The sequence below is a fragment of the Oryzias latipes genome, chromosome 14 (assembly GCF_053564925.1).
Source record: "Oryzias latipes strain Hd-rR chromosome 14, Olatipes_Hd-rR_3.1".
Classification (NCBI taxonomy): Eukaryota; Metazoa; Chordata; class Actinopteri; order Beloniformes; family Adrianichthyidae; genus Oryzias; species Oryzias latipes.
In genome coordinates this window covers 10559482-10580159 of record NC_136250.1, presented here as the reverse complement: position 1 = coordinate 10580159, position 20678 = coordinate 10559482, and the positions used below count along the sequence as shown (strand labels likewise).

The following is a 20678-nucleotide window of genomic DNA, read 5'->3' as shown; positions in this document are numbered from 1 at the left end:
ATCTCCAAATTACTTTGGTTGCAGTTTAGCTCAGGTGGTAGAGCAGGTCATCCAACAATCAAAGGGTTGGTGGATTGATCTCTGCTCTCCACAGCCAGCTGACACCCTCAATCGCAGCTCACTGCTCCCCCCAGGGGATGGGCCAGATGCGTTTGAAATAACTATTATTATAATTATTATAAGCTTTGTCTGATGGACTGATTTTTGCAGTTCCATACTTACGATAGGGCAGGATGATGTTACTTTGTGAGGATCTGGTCAAAACTTTTTCTTTAAATTGCTCACTGTCTGTTTACTTATGTATTAAAAAAAAAAAAAATCTTAGTTTCTGATTTTTGGTTATTTTTTTGTCAAAAATGTTGAAGGTTTAAACAATTATTGGCATTGGTATGGCATTTGTTTTCTACAGTGTTCCAGGGAAATTCTGACCTTTGTTTCTGTTAATTCATGAGCAGCTTAAAGGAGTCTTAACAACGGCAGTTCCATAATTCAAAACAATCGCCACGTTTGAACAGTGAGAACACAGATTGTTTCATCTGGGTGTAATGAATCAGTTCAGAGTTTGAGGATAAGCGTGTTTCTACTGAGAAAAGGAATGTGGAAACTTAGGAGGCCTTCAGTGTTCCCGCTCCAGGGTAAGTCGCTCAAATGAGAATAATGCTCTGACTGATGGGAAATTTTAAGTTTAGAACTATTTCTGTTTTGGTGTATTCTTTAAGTGCTATTCTTTAAATGTATGCTCTTTAAACTTTTTGAATGCAACAATTTAGAGTTTATGGGTGTCTTGTGTCAAGGGAGACCCTAATAAAAAAAACTATAATAAAGCTTCAGGGTGTGCTGCTGCACGTCAGTCGGCTGTTTTTTGTGGAGATGTCAAACGTTCCTCCCTATAGTGTTTCCTACCTGGTGGAACAGGGGGTTGTGGATGATGGGGACACGGAGGAAGGTGAAACATCTGCCCAAGACCATGTCGTCCGGAGCGTCGTCACTATAGCAACCGCATCCACTGGAAAGCAGCCTGGACACAGCCGTCCTACTGAGCACCATCCTTCAAATACAAAAAAATGAGTGAAAAAAATAGTTCTCTCAATAAAAGAAAATTTAATCTGAACAGCACTTCAACTGATCTCTTTTGCAGGTAGTTGTCATTCGAGTTAACCGTAAAACTGAAGTATTTCTTATTTGTCTGTAACTTTATTTGTATATTTGATTAAATATTTTATCGCCTCCCTCTGTTCACAGTATCTCGTGTTCAAAATGTAGCTCTCTGTCTCTTCATTCGCCAATCTCTGCAAACTAGTCTCTTTCCAACTGCATTTCCTCTACAGATTTATTGAGTCTGAGCTTTTATGAATATCATTACTTATTGTGAGATTATCAATCTCATTTTCAGCTGCCTAATGTTTCCCTCAAACTTATGCTTCATTCACTGCCACTGTCAATCCTGTTTGAAATAAATTTGTTGGTGCCAAAATTTTTAAGACAAAAATTGAATTGTTTTTATCAGAAAAGCTGATTTTTCATAGTTTTTAAATCCGTTCATTGCATACTTCAGTGCGAAATTGGAAGATGTAGTTACAAGCATTTCGTAAACTGCATGTTTTCATTGATGGCATTGATAGGACATAGTGTCTGCAGAGCAGCAGTGGTTTCCTAGAAATTCACCTTTGAGTTGTGGACAGGACTGTTGGCGGGGAGTAAGCCTGTGCTTACTGTATTTCCCATCCCCCCTTTGTTTACACTCTCTCCCACTAGCTTATAGCCCCTGACACCCCCAATTTAATATTACCAATGCCACAAAAATGGCGAGCATTTTCGGAGCTATCCAGCCGTATGGTTTGGAGTCAGATGTCAGCTCAGACGAGGAAAACAAAGATGTACATGGATCTATTTGTCTGTAAAGCGGACTCATCAGAATGAAGTGGAGCAGGGAGTTTGTGCCCTGCAGATTGTAGTTTGTACGTGACAACTCCAAGCTTTTTCAAACTGCATTTTTTCGTCTGCTCCTGATTCACAATGACTTGAAGAAAGAAATTGCAGCTTTAATCTTAATTGTCTTTATACATGTCCTCCATTAACAGAAAAATGCTACAAGAAGATGTTAAAAACCCCATTTTGAATGTGCTTCGTCTTTAAAATGTCTTAAATGCAGTCAGTTACATGTGTTAAATTAAAACTCAGACAGTATGAATCTCACAAGCTATGCTTTGTTTAAAAAACACATTTCTACACTTTAGGCCTCCATGCCTAAAGCTATTAACAACGTAAAAAAGTGTATGAAGAAGCGAGGGACTTCTTGTTTTTATTGTCCCAAGAGTCTTGTCCATTTTTTAATGAGGATGTAAATGCAAATGATAAATGAGAAATCTGGTTCCTGTGGGTTTTTTTTAACTCCACCATTTAGGCTGCAAACCCCAAGGAGAAGCAAACAGTTTGTCAATTTCTGTCTGCAGCTCCTTTTAATGTAAAAAGCATTTCTTGAGAGATTTATGAGTCCAGTCATGCATTTGTTTTATGAAGTTTCAATAGCTGTGTTTTAACCAGGGCTTTACTGGCTAAAGCTGGGCTGCCCTAATCCTGCTCCTTCAGATCTACCACCCTACAAGTCCTACAATTCTCTCAGCACTGCTTTCTGCTGATGAGGTGACTCAGGTGACTCCTTATTCTGGCACCTGCTCCAGGTAATCAGCAGCATAAGGTTCGGGGACTAATGGAGAACAGGCAAGGACCGGGTTTGGGCTAAAGTATCAATGATGCATGTTTGGATGCATGTTTGGTCAAGTTTTTGATGGATGTACACAGAATGACTAGATAAATATCTGGTTTTACATCATTTATGCAGTAATGTGAAGTAAGGTCAGGTTCTGGAAATCCTGACGGCTGCTTTTCTGCTTCATCACTAAATGGATCAAATGTTCAAATGCTAGAAAACAAATTTTGCACATAATGCAATTTGTTGTTTTCTCAATTTTTGGTATTACATAAATGAAATTATGACTGCTAAGAATATGTGTAGTTACACCAGTTTTCTTTCAAATTGGGCCCTTGGTGACAGCGTTTTTAGATTTTTCCTCACCCCGCTCCTCCTGTGGTGTAGCTGTAACCGCCTTGCATCAAGCCAAAGCCGTATCTCTCCCCCAGGCTCACCGCTTCCTCTGGGTCATAGCAACGCAGCAGCCGCCTCAACCGGGTTAAACTGGAAAATTGCACCGAAAATAAATGACACGCATGAATGTATCCCAAAATGATCCTGCATGGTATGCAAAGAAAATGGCTTCCACATGGAATGCAAATCACTTTGATTTGAATATACAAACTTTAGTCTGTGCCTGACTTTATGTCATAATAGATATTTTTAAAAGCTTATCAAGGAAACATGCTAAACCAAAATGTTAAACAAAATAAACTACATCATAAATTTGATGTGACATATAAACATATTTCATTTATATTCTTAGGTAGAGCCAAGAAAGACTTCTTTTACTTTTAAAACAACTAATGTCCTATAAGTATAATCAGAATACAAAAAAAAAAATACTAAAAATACAAATTTGAGTTGGACCAGTGCAGCATGTATGTCTCTTCAAAATAAAGTGCTTGGCGTTTTGACAAATTGGCAGCTGATTACGGCTGTTAATGGTCACGGCAGGAGTAGTGATCAAAACAGAGCAGTCGTTTCAAAAACCGATGCAACCCAAAACTAAGTGTGCAAAAGATTGATGTAGAAAATCAATATAGAACAGCAACATGAGAACATGCCACAGTAAATACATAAAAGTGCAACACCAAGAAGTACCTGCTGTGACTCAAATCGGCTTTGGTAATCAAGAGTCCTTTTTTCTGATGTAAATTGGAAAAAAGGCCTCCTAGAAACCACATTAAAATAATTTAATTTAATTGCTAAATTAATTTATAGATATTTCACTTTTGACTCTCATATTAGAGACCAGTTTATTAAGGGGAATGGAGGAAAAAGAAAATATTTTTGAACAATGGTGTATAAATAAATATTATAAATTAATAAATGAGTTAATATAAAGTCATAAATTCACTTTTTTTTTAAATATGCCACTTTCTCTTAGCAGCAAAATGAAAAGAGCAGGATTTAAAAAATGTCATATAACCCAGAGCGCAGAGTCACATTTCTGAAGTTTCGCTAATGATGACTTCAAGAAAAGGCGGATTACTATTTGAGAATGTTGAGAATTCAGATCAATTCTAAGTTAAGTGGACTCATGATGTTATGCTTGTGTTTTGGGAGTTTTTCCACATTTAAGGGTTGAGACTTTCCTTTCCTGAAATGTATTGAACATTCATTGAATTCCTGGGTTTTTCTCTTGTTAGTCAAGCCCTAACATTTAAAGACCCACTCTGATGATATTTTTGGTGTTTTTAATATGTTCTTCTGGCATTTTTTCTGATGATCAAGGACATCTATTAAAAAGCTTAAAATTACATTTCTGAATAATTGTGAGGGGCTGTAAAATAGAGAGGGAGTGTGTAAAGTTAGCGGTTATGGATGATGGGAAGGGGAGTGGGGTTCCCCGGTAACGTTCCCACCCAGAATTCAGAGTTGATTTTCTAATTAACTCCGGCCGCTCTGCAGAAACTATGTCCTAGAAAACAACACAGATTTTTTTACTTAGGCTAAACATGGCGTTATCATTAGAAAACCACTGGGAACGCTTTCAATCAAAAGATGAGGAGTTGGTCGTTAAGAGCAAATATTTTAAATAAAAAATACACATTTGAAAAACATTTTATTTTCTGACACAAAGAATAAAAGTTTTTTGGCAAGAAAAAAACTTTACATGTGAGAAAACTGGAATGTAAAGGTCAAATTTAGTGATAGAAAAAGGAACTTGTTTTAACAAAATGCATTAAAGTGAGGTCAGGAAAAAAATGATTGTTGAATTTCTCTTAAGGTAGGTTTATTTGTAAATTAAGATTTTATTAGCAAATAAAGATTTTTTACTGTTTAAAGTTTCGAGAAAAACAACACTATTTTATGAACCATAAATATTGATGGTCCTAAAAGAGATTTTTGTATCGCAACAAATAAAACAGGGCAATGTGTACTAAAAAAAGAGCTATTTTCATCTTTGTCTTCTGGCTACTTCCTTTAGGGGTCACCGTGGTACACATCCACCTCCATCTATCCCCGTGTCTGCCAAAACTTTAGTATCACATCTATAAATCTAGTTTAATCCTGTCTAATCATGAAGAAAGAAAATAAAAATACAGATGTATTGACCTTCAGTTTGACTAAATCCATCTTAAATCCTTGGTGGTCAGTGCAACACAGAGAAATTCTTTCAAAACGAGTAACTTCATGTGGAAACAAGCAGACAACCAATAATTTGTTCCTTCTGAATAAAAGTCCTGCATGTAGCTACAGCAATTCACACAAAACCACTGATGAGATTTAGCAATGATTACAAAGAGTTCATATGTTAAGATAACATATATTTTATAAGAGCCAGCATATTCTGGAGATAATAGTAAATGAGAAAACAGACAAGATTGCAATCTAGGTTTCTGCAACCGTTTCATCACCTTCAGGCAGGCAGACGTGAAAATTGTAATGAGAAAGAAAATGAAAGCCGTACGAAAAAGCAATAGGTGGAAAAAAAATCACCAAGATGTTTAAATAAAAGTTTAAAAAAAAGAAGCCACAAGAAACAGGGAGAGTAACAGGAAGGAGAGGACACGCTTGTTTAAACTGTATATTATTTGTTACAAGGAAACATCAGTGGAGATAAGTAAATACTGTGGAGAAGATTAAAAAACTAACTTAAAAAAGAAAAACTGTATTAAAAAAGCGAACGAAACTAGATCTTTCTTAAACAGACCCCCATGTTTTAGAGGATATGTATTTTATATTTTAATGTGAATTGGATCAATTGCACAATTTAAATGCTGCACCAATGTTTTTCTATTTAAACGTGTAAAAGATCAGAAGGTAAATAATGTAATGTAAAGACAAAAAACAATGAGTTTCTCTAAGCCAAGTGCCTTCTTGACACTTGATTAAAGTCAAGAAAATCACAGCAAAAAATGAAAATAGATAATAAAAAGGCAAAGACAACAAACACAAAAACAAAAGGCATCCAACCTAAACAATAACAATTTGTTATACATCCAAAAATGATAACTTTTTGAAAAAATAATGATTTTTAAAAAAATGTTTGAAGTCTAGACAAATCTCTCCCGCATTACCTGATGAGAGTGTCATCATCAACAATGAGCAGCCAATCAGCCTTTGTCGCAGCTTGACTCCAAAAACGCCTTACAATTGCAAACGTCTTTCCACAGTGTCCTTCAGTGAGACAACAAAAGACAAACCAGAAGAAAAAGATGAAAAATAAAAAAGGTTTCCATTTCAGGTAAAGTTGCTCATACATTATCAAAAGAAAAACATTGGATCTGACTTTATCCTGAAAGCAAAGAGATGCAGAAGAGGAGATGAAGCAGATGTCACTTCAAGGTTTGTTTAAATGTTTTACTGAAGCTTTTTTTTTCTGTATGCAGGGATCCAACAACAAGATAATGTTCTATTCTCTATGTAAACAAATCCAATATCAATTTCACTACCCACAGTCAAATAATCCACACAATAAGTAACTTTTTAAATCAAAATTAAGAAGTGTATGGAACTCCAATAATGTGTTTCAGAGTGTTAAACAATAAAATGTTTTGTATGAATACTAATATATTTAATTCATCTGATTTCTGAAAAAGACAAAGTAGTTGTTTGTTTTCATATTTATAGACCAGATGTTTGAATGAAAAAACTCTCAGCATAGAAACGGCTATTTTATAATATATATTAAGAAGAATTACCTAAATTAAAGTTAAAGAAATCATTTAAATGAAAACTGGATCAACTGATAATTACCAGCTTCTTGAATTTGAAGACATTTCGTCTTTGGTCTAAGGACATAGGATTCTGAGAGGTTTGGGGTTTGACCTCTCTGTAGCAGCACATGAATCTGCAAACAGATCCTTCTTTCAAAACACCGGAATTCCTTAGTCTACAATGAGTAAATGCTATTAGGGGAAGAAGCAGCACATCACACCCTCATGCATGCCTTTTCCTGTGCTTCTACATCAGCAGACGAGCTTCTTCCAACTGTTTCTTAACACAAGTTAAAAATCCTCACATCAGTCAAGAAAGACAATAAAGCAACAACTCAGAGATTCTGGCTGACTTTTCTATTTATTCTTCAAACTTTTGGAAGCGTTTTCTTTTTTATTTTATTTTTTATCAAAGCCAGGTTTGTTTTTAAGTGTTTGCCTTTTGGACGTAAATGTCCTGATGTTCTTGAAACAACTGGAAACCTGCAGCTTTCTTTCGAATATTGAATTCCACTGTTTGACATAGCCATTCCTATGATGTGTTTGGTATACCAGTAAAGCATTACACTACAGAAACACTTGGAGAGCCATTCAGGTCGATTTTCTCATCCACCAAAGCCCAGTAGAAGCCGCAAAGTCTCACTTCACCCTTTAGAAAAGTAGGACACTGATTTGCATTTGTGTCTGTATTACTATTAGGATTAATTTAAATAAATCCCTAAATCTGTCACACACCTAGGTGTGTGAAATTTGTTCTCTGCATTTGACCCATCCCCTGGGGGAACCATTTGGTGGATTTAACCCCCCAATCCAACCTCTTAATGCTGAGTGTCAAGCAGGAAGGAATTAGGTTACATTTTTAAAGTCTTTGGTATGACTCAGCCTGGGTTTGAACCCACGACCTTCCAGTCACAGGGGGACACTCTAACCACAAGGCAACTGAGCTGTTGAATATGAATGTACTGTTGTTTTTATGGATTAAATAAAACATACATATAAAGAGAGAATATCTTAATTTCAAAATATGAATTAGTTTATAACTTCTACCATTACTTCCTTTCAAAATAAGACACCCTGTGTCACAGAGGAACATCTCAAAGCAACGAATGTAGAGGCAGGTAGAGTAATGTCAGGGTTTATTCTACCAATTGTGCATCTAAGGCAAGAATTTGTACATTTTAACAAACCCAAATCAAGTCAAAGCTAGCAATGGTACAAAGCCGACAGTTGACTGTGGAATATAGGAGCAACTGGGTTTGTTGCACATCCTATGATAGCTCCACCCTGGAATTCACTGAGCTCCTGTAAGCGGCCCATTCTTTCACAAATGTTTGTCAAACCAGTCTGCATGCCTGCGTGCGTGATTGTACCCACCTGTGGCCAGGCCAAGTGTTTAAAACACCTGATTCTGATCATTTGGTTGGGTGAGCAAATACTTTTGCTACTATAGTGTACGTACTGTCCTTCAACTGTTTAGCAATGAGTTGAAAACAACTTGAGTTAGTTTTGGATGATGTCATTTGCATGTATTTACAAAAAGAGATGGAAGTTCGTGTTGGCTACATGAAAGATGTGAATTTTAAGTGCTTCCAAGGCTGCATTTGGTTGTTGGCTGCACGAAATTTAAAATGAAACTTCAAGTTAAAGTCCGGGATAGGCTCCGGCAACCCCGTGACCCCGAAAAGGGAATAAACGGTCAAGAACATGAATGAATGAAAGTTAAAGTCCCATTATCTGTCACGTGAGCGGCCAAGAAAGCGGCCAAGAAAAAAGTTCAGGCTGGTAGCACGTATTTTGTAAAAATGACATGTAAATAGACACTTTCTTAAGTGTTTTACTTACTTTTTACATTACAGTTACTTTTTAAAATGAAAACTTCTTTTTTCCCAGAGAGCCACAATGAAGGGGGCTGGTCTGGAGTTGCAGCTTTGCAGCAAACGCCTGCACTACAGTAGAGTACTGTTAAGAGGATATCCTGCCATTTTTTAGGAGAAAATAATTAGTTGATCTAAACCAAAACATGTGCTTAGATTAATAATTTGTAACATCTGTAAAAATTATTTTATTTTAATATCTTTTACAATCCCATTAAACCGTTGTGTCTTTCTAAACTTGCGACCATTTCTGCACTTAGTGCTCAAAGCAGCTAAACTCCTATTACTGTTGTCTCAACTCATTAAAAGTAAAAAACTCCACTTTTCCTCCCCTCTCCCTTCAGTCTGACATGTCTACAGCTTTGCCTCATTTTGTAAGCACAAACTTATGAATATGCTAATCGTCCCATCCTCTGTGCCACAGTGGGGCGTGCAGCTGTTACCCCTTTCATTTTTGCTCAAAAACAACAGAAATGCTCCTGTTTGGAAAAAGTGCAGCAATGAAAAATGTTCATGTGTAACGTGACCTGAAGAATCTTAAGGATGTCAACAAGGTTACAAAATCTGTTCATCTATCATTATTTTTCAACTGTGGTGGTTTAGAGTTCAGTGGGCAAAAAGGCCATTGTTTTACAAAATAAATGTTAGGTGTGACAAAGATCCAGCAATTTAGGATTTAAATACTGAAAAGCAATTTTATTTTTGTTTAAGAATAAAGCAAATAAAAAAACAGGAAAAAGGGACCTGAAAACCCATATCTGCTGAAGGGCTGCATCTTCATAAATGCATCGCTTTGACTGAAAATCTGAACAAGCAAAACACATTTCAAAGAGCGCTTCTGAGGCTGACCATTGGCCAGCACTGAAAAATCAAAACATGTGCTACTTAGAGGCATCCGGAGGACTTTTTTTGGGCAGCCTGCCATTTGCATTTTGGACCTCAAACTTGGAGATGCGAAGAAGAAAATGACAACAACAAAAGACGGATAATGTGAGAGAATGGCTCTAAGGATGGCAGAGATTTCAGAAAGCAAGTTATTGAGGTAATAAAAACAAAAACAACATAATACTTTTTTTTATGTTGATCCTCGGGTGGCTTGCTGTTAAAGCAAGATTAAGCAAAATTTTGAAAAAAAGCAAGATGATATTTGACTAAAGCCAGATGCTGCAAAACAAGCATTTGTTGTGTGTGTGTGTGTGTGTGTGTGTGTGTGTGTGTGTATTTAGAGAAAGACAGCTGTAAGCCATCCAGTACACTTTCAAGATTTTTGCACAGATCTGGAAAGGGTGATCGGACAATTAATCAATAGATATATTTCACAAATTTAAAGGATATTTTTTTATGTATTTAGAACATTTATTAAAGTCCAACAAAGAAGCCAAGAAGAAAATCTCTGAACACAAACTCTTTTGGTTCATATTAAAATAATTGATGAGATGAGATGAGAACAACGTGAGCCTATTAACCTGATCAACAACTCGACGTCCAAAAAGAAATGTATTAAAAGCAGAAAAAAAGATATGAATCGCAAACAGATATTTGCAAGAGCAGCATAAGAAAACCAAAACATGTCCACAAGGGTTATGCCTCTTTTTTTAATAGTGGTTCTTTGCCAAAATCCTATTTAAAAAAGGAGTCCTCTAGGTGTCATCTCGCCTGAGTAGTCCATTTACAATCAGACGGTCTGAATGTTTGAGCCAAAGAGGCTTTTCCCTAAGAAGGACGGCAAGAAAAAAGGAAAACGAATGAAAGCCCTGTTATGGGAAGCATTAAGGAAAGTGATAAAATAGAAAAAAGCCTTAAGATGAGGGGTCGGAAGTGACACACTCTGATGAGAGGGGTGATAGTATATGGACAAGAGCAAGTGTAGTGCGATATGTGCCTTGCATCTGAGGAGCGGATGAACTCTAAAATACTTGAAGAGTGACACTGACAGATTTGGGCATCAGCCTGAGGCACATCAGGGATAAAAGCACAACTAATAAATGTGCAAAGAAAAATGTCTCTCCTCATTTCTGTAGATTTTTATGCAGTTATTTCCTCAAGTTCAAGCCCCAAATGGGATATTTCTTTAACTGACAGAGGAGGAGATGTATTTTTCTTTAAACGCTTTAGCTTGACAGGTCAGTAAATGATGATGCACTTTCATTACACACAGGCAATAAGTGCAGAGCCTCAACTCAGGTCTTTTGAAAGCTAAAAAAGTGTTTCCCCTATTTAACAGTACATTAGAAAGCCAAATAGCGCAGAAAAAGAGCAAGCAGAGCAGTGATTCAGGTCGGTAAACTGCTATTTAAACTTGAACTAAATGATTAGCGCTTAAAGGAGCGAGCTTATATTCTCTCACCTGCTAGTCATAAGGTAAAAAAAAATTTTTGTTTTTCTTATTATTAGCCTGTTTTTGAAAAACATGGACTCATTTTATTGAACACGTGACTAGTGCGGTGGCGTGCCTGCTACTCCTTTTTGGACTGTTTTCCGGCACTTCTGAAGCAGTCTGTGGGTGCGTCGTTTACACAATCAGCTGTTGTCACTTGGCAACAACAAATGCCGCATGGAGAAGCGGCCGGAGACTGAGGTCCTCCAGAGATTGCAGGCAGCACTCTCAAAGAGTTTCCTAGGATGGCGTTGTTGCTACAGAGTGAGCTGCTGGCGGGTGGATGCACTGATGGGAACAGGAAGAGAATCAACAAACTGGGGCAGAGATCCGGCTTCGTTCCACTGGAGTCTGTGACAGTGGTGGGGTGAGAGGTGGATGTTACGGAAACTGGAATCCATCCTGGACAAGGAGCTCCTTCAGTCAGGCTTTAACAGCTCGCTTACACAGATCTTACACAGACCTGTCAGCTATCATTTTCAAAGCTTATTTTTAGTGTTATTCGTATTTATTATCTATCAGCGGTTTTTAATAGAGCTGTCATATTAAGGTGTTTTCCCCTTTGTGAGATCAACAAAGCTTTATTCTATTCCATCAATTTTCATACTAAAAAAATCAATTTTTTTTAGACCAGCCAAGTTTCCCTTAAAATGCCCTCCATAGATATTTTTTCTACTTACAGGATTATTTCCCCCTTTTGCACATCGACTAGTCCAGCTATAAGAATTACAGTTAGCAGATCTAACAAAATGTTCCCACTCTCTAACTCAAACTCTCCTTATTCTACTAATATGTGTGAAAAAAAATAAAAAGTCCTTAGTGTTTTTAACCACAAACTGACATCATACAAAACTGAAGGATTAAAGATATACCCGAGCTGCCCGTAAAAACAGAAATGCTGAGCCGAAGAGGATAAAGGAACTCTTCCTCTGAAACTCAGCTGTGCAATTCAGGACTAAGAATTCTCTGCGGTCCTATTTGCTATTCAACACTGGGTTTTTTTTTTCAGAAAGAAACACAACAGCAGAAAAACTCCCCTCTGCAGAGGGGCAGAATCTAAAACCACATTTCACTTTTGTGCGTTTCCAGGGCAGCACTGCAGCAGAGTCATGTGATGGAGAACAAAAAATGAATAAAAACTCTAAATGAAAGAGGATCTAGGAAGGAGGCCAAAACAAGCACACTTAATTTATAGCTCAAGGTCAAAGGTTATCAATAAAATCTCATCAATTCATGGTTGACTTGCATTACTCAGTTACTGCTGAAAAAAAGTCATCCTTCACATCTTTTTTTAGTAATATTTTTTAGTCTACACACCTATTTATACTTGCACCAAAATATTTAGAGATGATGAATGACAAAACACAAAATGAAAAATAAAAAGTTTACTTGTTTTGTTGTTTATATCTGTAAATGATCATGAAGGAATTTTTCCTAAAACAAAATTATAAGACGTATCATCTGGAATTTTTTTTTACTTCGATTCTGCCTATTTCTCAAAGATTTCCAAACAAACACTGTTTTAAATTCTGCATCTAAAAAAATCCCCCTATTCCAGTTCCCCTGCCAAAAGGCACAATGCTCACCTCGGTCGGTATTTGGCACTCCCAGACTGACTGTGGGAATGGAGGCATCAATGACATCGCTGTAATACTCCAAAAGCCCTGCAGATTTCTCCCAGGTAGCCTTCACCACTGGCACTGCGTGGAGAAAATAAGAAGAGACGGGAAATCTGAAACAACATCCTCCCTCCTGGGGAGTATCAGTCACTGAAACCCAGCTCATAATTAATACTCTCCAAGAGGCTATTTGAAAGGGTTGAAAGCGTTCTTCAAATAATGAAGAACTGCGCGGGGCAGAGAGAAGAACATTTTCTCGCAGCATCTTGATCGACATAAAAACCGTCTACATTACAATACAAATACAATCATCCGAAATTCATATTGATTCAGGACAAGTGAGCCCAATCATACACTGATTTATTCCTAAACACATTTAGTAATTCATCAAGCATGAAGAGTTCTCGATGACGCCCTGCTATGCAATTCTAATAACCTGAATTTGAGCCAAATCACATAAGCGTTAATGACATACTCTTCATTCTGCTCTCGGTTATGGTAATTTTCTTAATTTGCTTTAAAGCAGGCCGTCCACAATTGAGTGGCTCACTACGACCCTAAAAACAGGCATTGGTGTTTGGGATAATTGCACAAGCTGTTGCAATTTCAACAGGCTTTTTAAATGAGGTTCTGAATCTCAACTAGTCGTTTCCGTCTGACTGGCTGAATAAAGTAAATGACAAACAAGCCTGTTGAGCTTCAATGAGAAAAAAATTCAAATGAAAACACACCTGTGAAAGAACAGCCGTCAAACTTTAGCAGAAACACACCTTGAAGCTGGTGTTTTCATCCTCTTTTATATTCTCTCTGCCTCTATGGCATCAATACCATGTGGCAATTAAAACATTTGCAAATAATAATAATTAATAATGAAAATAAACTGTATTCTGATATTTGTGAAAAGCTTATAGGAAATTAGGTTACCATGAAACTAAGAATTTGTACTTGTTGCATGAAAATATACTTTTTCTTCTTCTTTTTTTAAATTTGAGGCATCTTAAAACATCTGGATGAGAAGTTTTCTACTGTGTCTTTGAACAATAGCCCAAATACAACCGCAGAACAGAGAAGACCAGTAAAGATTTCACTAGAAAATGTTGTCTCATCCAGTTCACAGAGAAGACTGGATTTTGTTTAGGACTAATGAACATTATTTGACCAATATAAATTGTCAATAGAATTTAGCAATGAGGACATAGAGGAAGAAAGACACAAGAAAGAAAAGAAGCAATGCGTCAAATTAGGGACGTACAACAAAGAAAAAGAGGACTACTTGTGTATTTTTAAATGATACATTAGGAAAAATATATCAGTTTAATCAACGTATGCAAAATGTTCATAATTTTACTTAAATTTTGAGGCTTGAGTCTGGCAAAATAACAACCTATTCAAAGAGTGGGGACATCTGGTGGCCAACTAGTGACACTGCAGCCTATGAAGAGATGAGCTGAACATCTGTCAGTTTGAAGTCCAGCTCTATTTTAAAGCGTTTCCAGTGGTCTTCTGATTATGATGATGCCGTTTTTACCCAAAAAAAACAAAACAAAAAAAACCTGTGTCGTTTTCTAGAACATAGTTTCATTCAAAAACATGCTTCACAAGTCAATTGGCCACTCTAAATTGTCCATAGGTGTGAGTGTGAGAGTGAATGGGTGTGTGATATGTGGCCCTGCGACAGACTGGTGACCTGTCCAGGGTGTCCCCTGCCTTTGCCCACCGGTGGCCGGGATGGGCTCCAGTAGCCCGATGACCCCGAAAGGGACAAAATGGAAGAAGATGAATAAATGAACGAATGAATGAATGAACGAACGAATGAATGATTGAATTGTTTCATTCAGAGCGGCAGCAGTTCATTAAAAATTTGACTCTGTGTTGTGAGCGAGAGCACTGGCGTAGAGCAACCCCGCCCCCCTTTCCCCATCCCAGTTGCTGAGAGCTCAGAGCAGGGAACTTGTGGTCTGTTGTCTGTTCCTGAATCACGTCAATTTGAATAAAGAAATGTGCAGAACTGCAATTTTAAGCTTATTTCTTTTTACATATGTCCTCCATCATGAGAAAAATGCTACAAGAATATGTTGAGAACACCCAAAAACTACATTTTCATCAGAACGGGTCTTTATATTGTTATATCGCACATAAAAAAAGAACACAAAAAGACATGGTGGCTAAAAAAATCCTTTGTTTAGGATCAGTCAACTAATACTAATTAATTTTGCATCATTATTATATTTTTAAAGGAATTTTCATTTGTGTTATAAGAATTTTCCATTTCTATATAAATTATCTCTTTTATGAATGGTTGGTCCATTGAAAATTACAAAAAAAAACACATACCTCGCTCTGACTGGAACTTTTCACAAGTTTTGACGGCAACAAATACTTTGCTTTTCGAGACTGGGGGACCCTGAAAAAGAGATCAAGGAAAGTAATCAGGACAGTGATGAGGAAAGACAGACATTAATGGGAAGTAAATGCATCAATTTGACAACTCAATCCTGACCAAAAAAAAAAAAAAATCAGAACATAGTAGAAAGCAAGACCTTTACATTTGAAAATCTGTTCTGACCTAAAGTCATGGCGGAAAATCAATCAGAATTTTATATCAAACAACAGCGTATCTTTGGAAATAGTTACTAGCTTTTGAGATAAATAAGACAAAACCTAAAAAAACAATTAAAAAAACACAATGTTCTGCAAAAATGACACAAAATGTGCAATGATGTCACTATGAGCCTTTGATTGCATATTCTAATATATGTTTTATAGATCCTTCAAAGAACTGTTTTGGCATCATTCAGTCTAACCAGAAAAAGTTGGACTTCAGGCTGAATTAACACCCTTTTACCAAGTTATTTTAATAACAAGAACCTTAAACAGGACAGGATTTAAACTTTAACAAAATAAAACATTTGCTGAGATGCAAATACATTCTATGTCAAAACAGCATAAAAAAAGACATTTTGACACATAAACACCCCCATTTTGCATTGTTTCCAAAATAACTAAAGAATTCAGGTGTTTTTTTATTTCAGTCAGACAACTCATGCAGTAGAGGATGATTTCTTTCCATATATTCTTTTTGTTTGGCAAAAGGCTCCGTTCAGATACAATAAAACAAGATCTCCATAGAAAACCTCGGGTATAAAACTACCCCTAACGGAGCTCACAGGTGAAAGCCGGGGAGGAGGGTGGGGCGACAAACGCAGCGCTCGCAGAAATGGATGAAGAGGGCGTGGGCCGCACACCTGGTTCTTAACTAGGACGCGGAACAGGTGAGTTCATTGGGCTGAACCGCCCACAGGTAGGAGGAAACAGATAAACGCACTGATGAGCTGCCTGCCTGAAATACTCCCAAGGTCGTTCATTTTGTTTTAGTCTAGATCAGGGGTCTGTAATCTTTAACACCAAAAGAGCCATTTGGTCAAGTTTCCTACAGACTAAAACCCACCGGGATCTGAAAAAAATACACTTTAATTTGTTTTTGTGGCCATTAAACCATGTTGTAGCTACATTAAATGTAGTTTTTAAATTTTTACAGTAAGCGAATTATAACAGTGTTATATTTTTCTACAAATAGCTATTTTAACCTATTTTACTTTTGCCAGCCCGTCCAGGTTCCTCTCAAAATAAAATCCACCCTGTGTCAAATAAAATCCTCCTGCTAGAGCAGATTTACTTGAATTAAAAATGCAAGAAGCCAAAGTCAAACATGGAATTATTACCATTATGAATGCATGGACATTAGATTAAAGGTTCACCATCATTTTGCTCAATTTTCTAATCTAAGACATAAATGAGAAAAAAATAAAATAAATAAAAGGAATCAATCAAAACTACAAACTCATTATTTACTGAAACTCCGTGCTTTTTTTTTTTCAAAGCTGAAGAACCACAATGGGAGGAATAAAAGAGCTGCATGTGGCTTCAAAGCCTCCGGCTGCAGACCCCCTGTCTAAAGAGTCAGAAAAGTTCCTGAAGTTTTTGCCATGCTTTTACATTCAAAAGTTTTCAGTTGGACAGGTGATTCATGGTTTTTATTTTGGTCCACGGCGTGATCCAAATTCTTTCGAACCAGAAGAACACACACAGCTACATACACAGTCAGGCAGGTAGGTGGTGAACGTGGTAGCACAGTTGTCACTTGGCTGGGTGCAAAACTCTGGCACAGCCGTCAGCTCTGGACCATTCCCCCCCTCCCAGATGTACAGAGCAATCTGGAAAAGAAACACCAAAAGAATAAAACAAGAACAGAAATAAACAAGTAAGCGTTTAGGATTAAACAAAGGAAATTGAAATTGGAAATCCATGAAAAAGCACCTAAATCGGCTGAAATTCAGTTTTATAACATTTATGCACACCTAAGTCACAAACACGTTTGAACATAGGTAAAGGAAGCATGTAATACATCTCAGAAGTTTTGAATAATATGTAAAAGAAAAAAAGAAAAAAGTAAGACCATCTGTCTTGTGATAGTTGCACTTATGTTCTTTTGCAGCAGAACACTGGCATAAGCTCAATTTGCATATCCAATCCTCCTGACATGCACATACAAAAACTCCACGTGTCTATTAAAAACTAGGACTTTTGCATTGATGACATTTATTAATCAGCAGCTGCAAGTGTGCAATGCTGCAGTAAGAGGAGCTTTCATCCCAGCAGCCCCTAGAGGAGTTCTGTCTATCAGGGTTGCAAGTCTAAGCTTTTCATCTCAGCGGGCAGCCTGGCAGATGCCACCAGTGTCTGCTTTAAGCCATTGGTGGTGGCACCAAGAAGAAGGGTCTCTACAGAGAGGGAGCAAGTGTGGGAGCTGACAGGAACAAACCAAACTTCTGAACGGGGTTTGACCTCATGTGGCAGATCGATGGTAAAATCGGACTTCAGGTTTTCATGTTGGACTCGCTCAGAAAGTCTGAAACACATAAAACAAACTGGTAAGTGTTACACTTATTGATTGTTTTACATATATGTGAAAGAACACAACAACGAGACGGTTGCAGAGTAAGAATGGAGGAGAAAACACCACCTCTGGCACAGCGGCACGCTGACAGCCCAGCCCGCTGCAGGGTCAGGGTAGCCAAAAGAAGCGGGATCTTCAGAGAAAGCATAGTGGTGAATGATGGACGCCTTGTTGTCATGGAGACGCTTGCCTAAGAACCATTCCTGAGAGAAGCACAATCAGAATGAAAGATGTTTGGTCGTGTTTCTTCACCAAGCTCTTTGTGAGGCCCATCCAGATACCCCAAATGAAAAAGGACGCTGATGAAAAAAGTTCAGCTGCATGTGTGAGGAATTTCACCTCCTGGACTGGATATCTGCTGAGCACCACAAGCAGAGCAGACAGGATGACAGCGGTCTCCTCTGCCATGAAGAAAAACCAGGACGCCGATCGACCGTAAGCGGCAAAGAGGCTGAGATATAAACACAGATACAGCTGAATTAGGAAAAGGTTCTTTGATATAAGCAGACGAGCATGTTTATTACCATCATATTTGAGTTTGATGCTCACCGTGGAAGTGCAGGGAGGATACTCCAGTCCCCTTCATTCTCTGACAGCTCATGGAGCAGAAGAACAACCGGAATATCCTGAGAAATGTGTTAACAACAGGATTGATCATTTTGTCATCTGTGTGCAAATTCTATATGAACGTCTGAGTATTGGTTTTGTTAAAACATCTGTTGTTTTTCTTCCTTCAGTGAGACCCGAAGCTCGTTTTATCTCCTAATGAGAATATCAATAAGCAACGAGTGATTAAAAAAAGATGGTTTTTCCCAATATTTTTCAAGTAATTTCACTTTCTTCAGCCAAACAGTCAGAAAAATAAGAAACGAGATGAATTATTTAAAGGTCTTAAAATGACTATATGGTAAATATAATCATTTTTTACTGTTTATAGTATTTATAAAAAAGTCACTTATCCTGTCTTAAACTCTCAATTTAGTTTCTCTTAATTGGAAAAAGTACAGAATGTACAAGAGTTGTTTCGGGTTGGTAACTCCACAGTGACTTATTGGAGACAAAACTGCAGATCTTAATTCCCAAAACATGAGTCACACATGTCATTGTCTTTCTCATTATATCTAATACTTTCTCCAGATTTTGTGTCTCCAGCTAATTATAGTCCTAATTTGCACATATCCGAACCATGAAGTGAAATGTTGCTGCAGTGACAGTTTTCTCACTTATTTGGGGAGCCTGTATGAATTACTAAGAACATTGAAAATGTTGATGCTAAAAGTAATAAGACTATAATAAAATGATGTCGTAATGTGTGGCAGGAAAAATAAAAAATATTTACCAATCTCTGTCATTTCTGTCTTTTTTTTTGAGTGACACTTAGGGAACTATGACGTCACTGCTTCCTCTTTGAAGGTTCTTTTTCTTTCTCCTCCTTTATCAATCAGTCAATGGATCAATTAATCAATTTATGTGTAGAGTGTCTTTCATCAAAATGCTACAGAACACAAAAGGCAAATATAAAGACAGAATAAAACAATAAAATGTCATGAAACACAATTTATTAAATGCAACAACAATCAAAAGACCAACAGTAAATGGAAGGAAAGGCTACGGTTAAAAGAAAATAAGAAGTAAATAAATGAAGACGGTATGTATATGCAATGTTATAAAGATGTATCTTTAATTTACATTTCAAAAGCTTCAGAGATGCAGAAACTCTCAGATCCTCAGGTAAGTTATTACTCAGTTATTACTGAAATAAGGCATCACCGTAAGTCCTGCTTCTCAAAGTGGGTTTAAATAAAAGAACAAAACCTGAGGATCTGAGAGTTTTGGAGGTTTTTAAGGAGTGAGGAGAATTGATAAATAGAAAGGTCCCGATCTCTTAGTTGTTTAGGTGCTCTTTAAAAATTCTTTCATGTTCCTGACATTTTGCCAAATAACTTACTTGGTCATAAGATTGTGTTCATTTTATTTCTTTTCAGAAACTCTTACTTTTGATGTCTGAAGTTGTCCATTTCCAGATTTTTAAAGAAAATAACAATAACAATGCAGTTTATTCAAAAGCGCCTTTCAAAACACTTAAGGACAAAAAAAAAAACAGAATAAAATCACTTTAACAAAATGTAAAAAAACACAATAAATAAATTGACATCTCACTAAAGTCAGATAACAGATGAATGAAAATTGTGATTTGGAAAACAAAATTTCAACAGAAAAAAAATTGTAAAAATTGAAAACCAGTCAATATGACATTAAAGTAGGAAAGGATTTCTTTGTACAGATTAAAACATTAGTTAATGTATAATTTTTACATATTTCACTGAATCCGTTTTTTCCCCCCAGAACTGGAGTTTTAGTTTTGGCCTGTTAATGATCAATGTCCTCAAACGACTCTTCCAGAAAAAGAAACTATTCTTAGCAGAGATTAGATGAATAACACCAGTGTGAACATGACAATAACCCATTCTAAAGTGTGAGTCAGTGTCTATTTCTTGTCTGGGAAGAGAAAAGGTCCATTAGGGTAAATCTATCATCAACTCAAGACTTTATTCGGATAAAATGAGGACACATCAGGCTGCAAAAAGTTCCAAAAAGCTCTATTAGAAGTACAAATACATCCACCGGTAGTATATCCTCAAATTTGGAGCATATCTTCAAATACATTTTAAAAAGTAGAAGCTAAACACATAGTGACAATAAAATGCCTCATTAGACATACTGTTGTGTAGAAACCTACACTATCATCTGTCTATTGCGTTAAAAGAGGACAGCATACAATTATTTCATTTAAACGAAAGCCTGCAGACCTAAGACGCTACATTTTTTACACTTATGTTTGAGCAAAACTCAAAAAGGAGCAGCTGAGAGGTGTGCATGTTTCACAAAGGGAAACGTTGGATGTTTCCACCATTTGCAGCAATTTGTGAAATCATTTATCATGTTTTTAAAATGAAAGAGACCCTTTTAGTGCCCACGCCTTCTCATAATTC

At 36.9% G+C, this 20678-nt stretch overlaps 1 protein-coding gene across 3 annotated transcripts in view; it reads right to left on the bottom strand.

The window, feature by feature from the left end:
- b3glctb (beta 3-glucosyltransferase b) overlaps positions 1 to 20678 on the bottom strand; it is a 30383-nt gene that overhangs the window by 2925 nt on the left and 6780 nt on the right. The window contains exons 5-14 of one of the 3 annotated variants that reach the window (XM_004076287.5): positions 18235 to 18311; positions 18025 to 18136; positions 17752 to 17888; positions 17574 to 17637; positions 16826 to 16942; positions 15063 to 15132; positions 12696 to 12809; positions 6220 to 6319; positions 3077 to 3196; positions 904 to 1048 (exon numbers count right to left, since the gene is read on the bottom strand). In XM_004076287.5, coding sequence (XP_004076335.1) covers positions 904 to 1048; positions 3077 to 3196; positions 6220 to 6319; positions 12696 to 12809; positions 15063 to 15132; positions 16826 to 16942; positions 17574 to 17637; positions 17752 to 17888; positions 18025 to 18136; positions 18235 to 18311 — 1056 coding nt within the window. Of the gene's footprint in view, positions 1 to 903; positions 1049 to 3076; positions 3197 to 4961; positions 5168 to 6219; positions 6320 to 12695; positions 12810 to 15062; positions 15133 to 16825; positions 16943 to 17573; positions 17638 to 17751; positions 17889 to 18024; positions 18137 to 18234; positions 18312 to 20678 lie in introns of those variants that run through there. The other 2 variants (XM_011483289.4, XM_078930746.1) reach the window with 2 other exon arrangements.